This window comes from Centruroides vittatus, unplaced genomic scaffold (genome assembly GCF_030686945.1).
Source record: "Centruroides vittatus isolate TY-2023 unplaced genomic scaffold, ASM3068694v2 contig_138, whole genome shotgun sequence".
Lineage (NCBI taxonomy): Eukaryota > Metazoa > Arthropoda > Arachnida > Scorpiones > Buthidae > Centruroides > Centruroides vittatus.
The window spans coordinates 1-9,625 of NW_027120866.1; the positions used below are offsets into that span (position 1 = coordinate 1).

Here is a 9,625-nt window from a genome sequence, read left to right on the forward strand (position 1 = left end):
TTTATTGTATTTTTATATATATTATGCGTTTTTATGTATAAAAAATTAATTTCAATACATACATAGAATACAACAAATAAAATTTTTCGGAAACTTTTTCACAAAACAAAACGCATTTTGTAAGAATAGAGACCAATATTTATTATACTACATAGGGAGTTAATAAAATATATTTTAATTAACCCGTAAAGTGTATAATCAAGCAATTGGTTCAATGTCCATAGTTCCATTAAATTCATACAGATCATACAGAAATCTGTTATTATGTGTTTTAAGAATGCAGTTACGAACTAAATGCATTTGTATATAACAAAATTGTAATCTTTTTATTAATATTTACAATCGTCTTTCATTTATTTGAAAGTGTACTCCATTAAACAGCTTGTGTTTCATTGAATAGTTTACGTTTTGAAATAATTTCGAAATTTACACTTTATATTGTTAACAGTTTAATAGTTTTTACGAGCCATAAATTTAAATACGATTCATACTTGTCTTAAGTAAGAATAGTTCTAATATTTATAACTTTTATAAAATATCATTACACATTAATGCTTTGTTCATGGCAGGGTTTCCCAAGAGAATAGGTATTAACTTCAGAAGGGTAGATAAAAGTTTAGAGGCGTCGATGACACTTTGCAAATGTAAAAAACTTATTTAGAAATACTAACAATCTTACACGATAATCGTGTGTATAAAACCGTTTAGAAATGATTTACTTTGGTTATACTTCAACAATAAAAAAATCAACTGTTCCTGACGTTCTTAAGAACTGGAAAAAAATTATTATTACAACCCGATATTTCAATTAATCACTCACACTCTTCTTTTTCTTTCCTATTGCAAACTGTTGTATACTATTTATCAGGGGTGGGCAAGCAAGTGTTCAGTGGAAGCCAAAATGTAGGTTTTGCAAAATGCATGGGAGCCGCAGTTCTGTACTGTTGTAGCGGAGAGTATGGCAAGGCGCGCGATTTTATTATATAATATAAATATAATATAAAACAAATTTTGAACTTTTTAACAAACATATTTTCACAAAATTATAAAAATAAAATTGTAAAAACAATAATAAAAAACAGAAATAACACTTTCAGCAAGAGCCACACGTGACTCAAAAAAGAGCCGAATGCGGCTCTCGGAGCAGCATTTACCCATGACGGCAATAGATAATAAGAAACTGTTTCGTTTTCTGATAGGTAGTGACAAAATAGATAAGTTATGTTATTATTCTTTACTTCACAACTGGGTGCATAGGTAGACACTAGACATCTTTAACATCACTCTTTATTCAAAAATATCTTACACACTTATGCACCCAGTGTAAAGTCAAGAATAATTAAAAAAAGACACGATTTCGGAATAAGTAAATTATATTATTGGTTATTTTTATGTAGGATTATATTTTACGTTCATATTATACGACACTAATAATAAACACCATGGATACAATAGAAGAGAGAAACGGATCGCCTGAAATGGAAGTAAGAATTATATTTATTAATATTGGGATAATTTTTTTTTTTATTGTTGCAAACGACATATGTAATATTGGGTAGAATTTGGATTTGATTATAGAGTTACGACTTCTATAAAGACAATTTAAACGAAATGATGTAAATTTCTATATGAATTAAATGAATGAATGAATTAAATTGGAAATCAGATATTGGAAGCGTATGGACAGGAGGCCCGGTTTACTATATAACAAACTGTATGTCACGTTATAGAAATTCAAATAACTTCCCCGAAAAGAAGTTAGATAAATGACAAGCACGACTCTGTTAATAACAAAAAAAGTATAATTCACAGGGGCAAGATAATACGGTACTAATTTGAGGCAGAATGCCAGGTTTAATTTACCGCATGAGATGTATATTCTTATAATCAAAAAACTTTAAGATCTCACTCAAGCAATGCGGAAGTTCTGGCATTATTTGCCTGTCTGTTTGAAAATTTAATTTAGTGTTTGAAATACTTATGACACATTTTGAATATAAAGTTTGCCTCAATCTACATATAATTTGATGATTGTTGTATAAACCGAAGTGCCAAAAATTAGAGACAGCAGCACACGCTATGTTATTTCTTACTACCCATGGAGGAAATGTTTCTGATAGAATATTTTTATTTGACACCATAGGTACGATTTTTGTAGGTTATGTCTGAGTTTAATTAGGCCGTATAAAAGATTTATTGTCATTATAAATAAATTGTTGGAGCAGGAATAATAGGTCGCGCTATCAGCGAGGTATCGAATGCGCTTGAATTTTCTTCTACAACAGTTTAAAAGTCATAAAAGAAATATTTAAATAAGGACAGAAACATACATCACGAACGCACTGCGGAGGTCCACGCCTGATGCAAGAACGTGATTGCTGGTGGCTAACCAGGTTAGCAACGACACAACGAAAAGCATGTATGCGGTAAATCACATCAGACTTCAACACGGGCGCTGTTGAGACCTGATGAGAAAGTTTTGAACTTGAATTCATTTGCATATATGTATTAACATTAAACGTTAATCATATTTTTCAATAAATGATTTTTATCTTTTCTTTTCAGTTTTTACTTTAGATTTTTTTTGTTTCATTAAAATTCGCTTAATTATGATAGCCGCATAATTGCTTCAAAGTAGTCAGGTCCGGATTTTTCCCAATTAGGCAGAATTTTCTGTATATAATTATAGGCTTTCCGTAAGATTTTCATATCTGGTCTCGTCTTTCATCTATGTAACATACTTCTCGAGCTTAGGAAAAGGTAGACGGTATAGTTCTATAATTTTTTCAAATTACAGCTTAAAAATTATTATAGCAGATTGCATACTTTCATTATTTTGCTATACACTACATAGTGACTCATCTGTTAAATACTAAAATTATATGTTTTGGTAGGAAACATCGAAACAATTTCAAGATTTTACAGATCTTATCGGTGCATTTGGAAGATGGCAAAAAATTTTATTCGGGATATTTGTATGGAATGTTGCTCTCTTCGCAATGAGCAATTTAAATTGGCCATTCTTGGCTTACAAAGTAGATTATTGGTGTGCGAGAACACCAAAATACATCAACATGTCCGTAGAAGAATGGAAAAATATCAGCGCACCTATGGACATCGGAAACGGCAGAACAACACATAGTCGATGTGAAGTATACGATATTAACGATGAAGAATATGAAAAGAACTTTACCAGTATTCCTTGTCGTTCGTGGGAATACGATCATTCACAATACAGAAGTAGTGTCATTGAAAAGGTAATAATAAAACGATTTTACTTAAATGTATATCTGAAGTTCAATTTAGTTTAAAATTTTCAGTGGAATTTAGTTTGTGAAAGTTCTTGGTTGAGTTCAGTCGCTGGATCTTCTTACTTCGTGGGATTATTCGTTGCCGGTATCGTATCTGGCCAGATATCCGATAGGTGTGAAAACTTCTCATTTCGTACTAATTCATACGCCTCTATGTCTTCATTTTCTACAATTCGTTATATAATTGTATTCTAGGATCGAGCTTATTTTAGGACGTATTGCACTAGTGTTTTGGTTTATTCCTCAGTTGAAAAAACCAACACACCAGTGCAATACGTCTTATTAATAAACTCAATCCTAGTAGACAATTACATAACTTTTGATTTTGATTTTCATGAAAATGTTTTCATTTTATAGCAATGTATTAATTGTATCAATATTTACGTAGATATGGAAGAAGACCAGTGATAATATCCGGTCTCGTGCTTCACATTACTTTTGGGATTCTTTGCTCGTTTTCTCCATATTACTGGATCTTTACTTTATCTCGTTTCTTCTTTTCTGCAGGAATTTCTGCTTCTCACGTAACGTACATTGTATACGGTAAGTCATGAATTGAATTCATACATTTAAGAAAATGGTAACAATAGAATGTGAATTTGACTTTGTGCTTCATGCTTAATACAGTAGAGTGTCCTTAATTCGAACAGTGGTTATCCGAATCGTCGGTTATCCGAACGCTTTTCAGTCGGACTGTGTCGTGCGGAATCGAACGTTTTTGATATGAGATTTACTTCTAAAGTATAATTATTATGTTTTTATGCTCTTAAATATATTTATTTTGTTCGTACAAAATAAAGAAATAATTGTTAACAATTTGAACATCGGAGAGGTTAATATATTTTCTCGTATATAATCGGTTATCCGAAAAAGCACTTATCCGAACAACCAGTCCCCAATTGATACGGATTAACGACTCTCTACTGTATACTGTATTATCTTCACTTTATTCAAATAAATTACGTGTATTTAATAAAAATTTCCGTAAAGTAAATACGCAATACTATTGATGAACCATTTGCAAATTTTCCAGTAAACATTATATATTTAAATTGAAAGTTTACATCAAATATTTATTCTATATATTGTCGTTATTGTTTTTTTAAACAATAACAAACGACTTTTATGCATAGTTACGGAAGTGATTGGACCAACACACAGAGATAAAGTCATGGTAATTAACTGTTTCGCCTATTGCATTGGGATGCTTATGATTACCGGAGTATCTTGGTTTTTCAAACATTCCACTTATATTCAGTTATGCTGCTCTTTGCCGTCCATTCTCACACTCATATTTATCAGGTAATGGTTATTTAATGTGTTAATTGTTTTTATGTTTTATTAAAAATATGTTTTCGATCAGTTTTATACCGGATTCTCCAAGATGGCTGCTAACTCACGGTAGACTACGTAAAGCTGAAGAGGTTATTCGTAACATAATGCAGAAGAATAAAAGACATCACGACGATTTAACCGAAATTATTGGAGAACTTTATTGGAAAATTGTAACGGTAAAATGATTTTAATCGAGCTTTACACGATAAGTCGAGCTTTACACGGAATGACGATGCTTTGAAATAATAGAATAACGATTTAAAAATATTTGTGAAAAATATCGAATTAAAGTAAACTTTAAGGTCTGATAAATAAGTTTCAACGGTGTGTTTGAATTGTTAAAACGGCATATATAATTAGTTATTAATGAATTAATTATTATTTTTTTGATAAAAAAAATAATTATTTTAATACGTCTTTCATGAAAACTAATGGATGCAATAGTTTCGTTTTAATATTGTTGTGTCTGAGCTAAGGGGCTTAATCGATTCTCATGAACACAGAATAAATAAATAAAATTAAAATTGATACGTTTCATTTTCGAAGCGTTGTTTTTAGCAATTATGATAGAAAAATGGTTTATTGGCATAAAACAAACCTTCAACTACCAGTAAGAAATATTACCGCTGTTTATCGCAGCAAATTGTTCTGACCCTTTTTTTGATTAAGATCGCATTTTCTTCTTTAACCTGATGGGCCTACACTCATCACACTGACAGGGACGACGCTTTGCTAGAACTGCAACCTATCGAATATATAGCTGCAGAACATGGCTATAAAAACACCTTGTACGTGGGTTATTAGGCGCTTAGTTCGATTACCTAGTTGTACACAACGCGAAAAATATGATAGATCAAAGCAAGATCCCAGAAGTTTACAGTATACCGGTAAGGGATGATTGATTTCAACGGATGTTAGTGCATATTGGTTCAACTAAACGGTGATTATGAAAAAGGGTACCTACGCATGAATACGATATTAAAAAAAACAGACATACCACCGCCTTGTCCACGTACGCTACTGACTCGGTAGTGAATAGTGACCCGGGGAATACTAAGTCAATTAGTCAGGCCTATCGAACGGATCATATTTGTAGCCTGAAGGCTTTAGAAATACATAAAGCCAGCCTGACCGTGAAGTATGTTAATTTTAAAGACTGCTATACAATATTGCATGAATGGAGGTATCTTTATGAAAAATCTGGGCAAAGTTAATTTTTATTAATTCATTCTGTACGTCTTCAGAAGGTATGTGTGAACTCGTCATACATTTACGAGTTTTACTCGTTCACTTACGTTACATGTTATTCGAAATTTAACATTATTTTTTCGAATATTATCGTTCCAACGATTCAATTCGGAATTCGTTTAAAAAATCTAATGTAGGTCTTGGAGAAGGCCGAAAACGTTCGTTTTCGTTAATATTTGATATTGGTAGTTAAAGGTTTTGTTTTATGTGATTATCTCTAGTAATTTGAAAAGGGGATAGTTTCAATATGGTTTATTGAATCATTCATAACACAATCGTCCTGTACACAATATTAAATGCTTCATTTATATACAGGGTAGGCCAACGAAAACGAAACGGCAATGTTCGTGTTCGTCCAAGCAAATTGCTCGGACAGGTCGATTTTATTCTCGAGGGGACATCTTTTGCAATAAAGTTTTTGCGATTCTGAATACAACAGACAACAAAAAATTTTAAAAACTCATTTATTTTCTATTAACTAAACAAACATTTATTTCGAAAAAAATGTTTGTTTAGTTAATATTCAGATTCGCAAAAACTTTATTGCATAAGATGTCCCCTCGAGAATAAAATCGATCTGCCCGAGCGATTTGCTTGGACGAACACGGACACTCTGCCGTTTCGTTTTCGCTGGCCCACCCTGTATATACATATAGGGATATTTTTATTAACACGTGGAAAACTTTGACTCTTCTGGATCCGCCATTGGTCGGACTTCTCATAGTTTAAAATAAACGTGTACAATAGTTAATGTATACCAAAATATTTTATACTAAATATGATGCTGTATGTGATTTTTCTGTTACAGAATGACAAGAGGAGGAAATTTAACCTTTTTCATTTGTTCAGAAATATAACGTTACGCAAAATTACTTTCATCATGTACATCTTATGGTAACCATTTTTTACTTATTGACATATTAAGTAATTTGTCATTGATAAAAGATGATTCTGATTATTTTTTAGTTTAAAATATTAATGAATTGTTATACATTGAATTTTGACAGATGCATAACAATTACAATGTAATACTATAATATTAAATATTTTATTGTATTAATTAATAAAGCGTTTTTCTTTATAAAAGTGGAGTGAACACAAACCAATACGTGGACTTCTTTTGTTAAAACTTTTCTTAATTTATTATACACATGAAAGTCTTTCATTTCTTTCAGGTTTGTCATAATATTCGACGCCTACTCATTATTTATGAATGCGGATATCACAGGAGGAAACATCTTTCTTCTTTTTCTTTTATTTTCTTTACTACAAGCTTGCGTTTCTGCCGTATTGAACATTGTTTTACCTCGCTTTGGAAGAAGACGTATTTTGATGTTTGGATTCTTTTCAGTAGGCATTACATCGTTACTCATAATAGCCGTTCCAAACGGTAAACCTGAAATTAATCATAGTAATCATTAAACTTACTTTTGATATTAACAATATGAGAGAATAGTTTTGTTTTGAAACGTCTTGACTCTTTCATTTTATATCGATTCTCAACATTATGGTTTTTAAACAGATCTTCTATGGCTTAGGATTGTCTTCGTAGTGTTATGCTGTTCCTGTGCATCGATGACAATGACTGTATTGTATGGATATACTTTAGAAGTATATCCGACTGTAATTCGTAACGTGGGTGTTGGATCGTGTTTTACCGTCTCGACACTCGGATCAATTGCTGCACCTTTCATGAAAGATCTTGTATGACTTTACTAATACAGTATTAAAAATGAAAGTGAAGTTATTCATACTAGTTTACATTATAATGTGATTGTATTTGTTACAGAGTGAAAAGGCAAATTGGAGAATTCCGTTTGTTTTAGTAGGAGTATTGACTGTTACTTCTGGTTTGTGCATTTTGCCTTTACCAGAGACCAAAAATATTCGTTTGAACGATACCATTGTGAAGTAAGAAATTATTAATTATTATTTTAGAAAATATAATCGATTATAAGTAACAGTTATTGAAATATGTTATATATTTTTTATATGTTCATAAATAATATCAAATTATATTTTTGCAGTAATACATCAGAAAATGAAGAGGAATTGAAAAAATTACAAAATAAGAATAAACAAAAATTACTACATTAATATGAGAAAATTACTTTAATACTAAAAATGCACTCTAAAGATTGAATGAAGAAAATCTTTAAAATGAAAACTTTATTTATGTCGAAAAAAAAAAGATTACAATTATTAAGTTAATATTAATGATAATATTAAACATTTATTTAGTTAGAACTAGGATTAGTATGTGTAGAAATGTAATATAAAACTGTATATGTATAAAAAGTAAAATTAAGTTGTATGTACTTTCTATCCCTATTTTTGAGTGGCCTGCACGATACTATTTAAGTTAGAAGTATGTTAACGTAACTACCTAGTTGTGTAGTAATTCGTTGTATGGCTTAAGTGTGCATAGAGCACAAACATACAAATATCCTCATTTATATATATATATATATATATATATATATGAATAAAACATTTGTATGTATATATAGATTAATTAGTATTATAAACAAAATAATCAAATATTTATTCTTTAAAGATTATGAGAAAAGCCTTGTTAAGAAAATAAGAAACAAGTATTGTGAAGTGATTTTGATTTGAAACGATTTTCAAATTATAAAAGAATCAAACAATATCGATTGTAACAAAAAGAATAGAAGCTCGAAAAAGAAAATGTTAGAAACGGGATTTGTCTGTTATTAAAAAGAGAATATAAAATAAATCTAGCCCAGTATGAGGCGTCCCGGGATACTATTTTTACATAATTAATATAAAAATATATATTGTTTTAAATATAATACTCTGTCGTTAATTCGTAATAAGAGATACTTACTTAAGTAGTTTTTCTCAAAACTGTCTATTTTAGAATGCTGAAATAACCACAACAAAAATTATGTTTAACCCAACGAGCGAAAATATACTATATAGATTGGCTGAAGGGACGCCATGTTTCAGAAAAATTCAATACACATTCGTCATTTTCCTTTTAGTCAAAAAGCATGGCATTTGTGTTGTGTAAAGGCAACGAGCTAGAATATTCCAACCTCGTGTAAAATGTATAGTACCCATCTACGCCACCAACAGCGCTGTAATCATGGTCACAGCCACTCTATGTAATATGTTTTAGCTTATTGGTCTAGCCATAAGTTAACACACTTTCCAGGCATTATAGTATTTTATGAATTGGAAATACAAAACAAAACATTTCTATTATTGAAGAGAACTCATCAGAGCAAACATCATATAGCGCCCTAAAACGTTTTCTGCCAACAGGTTTAAACTGTTTTCATATTTGGTTAATTTACTTTTAATCTATTAATTTATTTACAAATTTATTTTTTAAAAATTAATTTATTAATTTCAAATTCTATCTGCAAGTTTCAAAAATAGGAATATGTTAATCTAGTAACACACGATCTTGATTGTAATAAACAAGAAACGGCACAATCGAGTTCGAAAACGAGAGTCTGCTTTATTAAGATATGGATTTTATTATTATACATACATTTAATTACATATAAATACAAGCTGACATTTTTAAGCAAACGATATCACAGAATTTTATTGGCTATAAATTTGGCTACTTAACTAATAAGGTATAATATAATTTGGTTCAGAATTGGACATTGTCGCCATCTCGTGTTAATTTTTATAAGAGTGAAGAGATATACTGAACTCTCTTATGGTTACTTGATAAAGTGGTTGGGTGAAAG

At 30.4% G+C, this 9,625-nt stretch overlaps 2 protein-coding genes and 1 long non-coding RNA gene across 3 annotated transcripts; all 3 read left to right on the forward strand.

The window, feature by feature from the left end:
- Positions 1-1,442: 1,442 nt before the first annotated feature.
- On the forward strand, positions 1,443-4,617 carry LOC136990894 (organic cation transporter protein-like). The gene is made up of 5 exons (XM_067289346.1): positions 1,443-1,484; positions 2,895-3,257; positions 3,321-3,424; positions 3,700-3,854; positions 4,445-4,617. The coding sequence occupies exons 1-5, from the start codon at positions 1,443-1,445 to the stop codon at positions 4,615-4,617; spliced, it is 837 nt and encodes a 278-aa protein (XP_067145447.1).
- Positions 4,618-4,735: 118 nt separating this feature from the next.
- LOC136990896 (uncharacterized) lies at positions 4,736-7,113 on the forward strand. Its single transcript, XR_010883125.1, has 3 exons — positions 4,736-4,822; positions 6,703-6,788; positions 7,070-7,113. It is a non-coding gene; the product is annotated as an uncharacterized lncRNA (long non-coding RNA).
- A 56-nt stretch (positions 7,114-7,169) lies between these two features.
- On the forward strand, positions 7,170-7,991 carry LOC136990895 (organic cation transporter protein-like). The gene is made up of 4 exons (XM_067289347.1): positions 7,170-7,284; positions 7,417-7,598; positions 7,684-7,805; positions 7,922-7,991. Exons 1-4 carry the CDS (start codon positions 7,227-7,229, stop codon positions 7,989-7,991), a joined length of 432 nt encoding a protein of 143 aa, XP_067145448.1. The 5' UTR covers positions 7,170-7,226.
- The last annotated feature ends 1,634 nt before the right edge of the window (positions 7,992-9,625 follow it).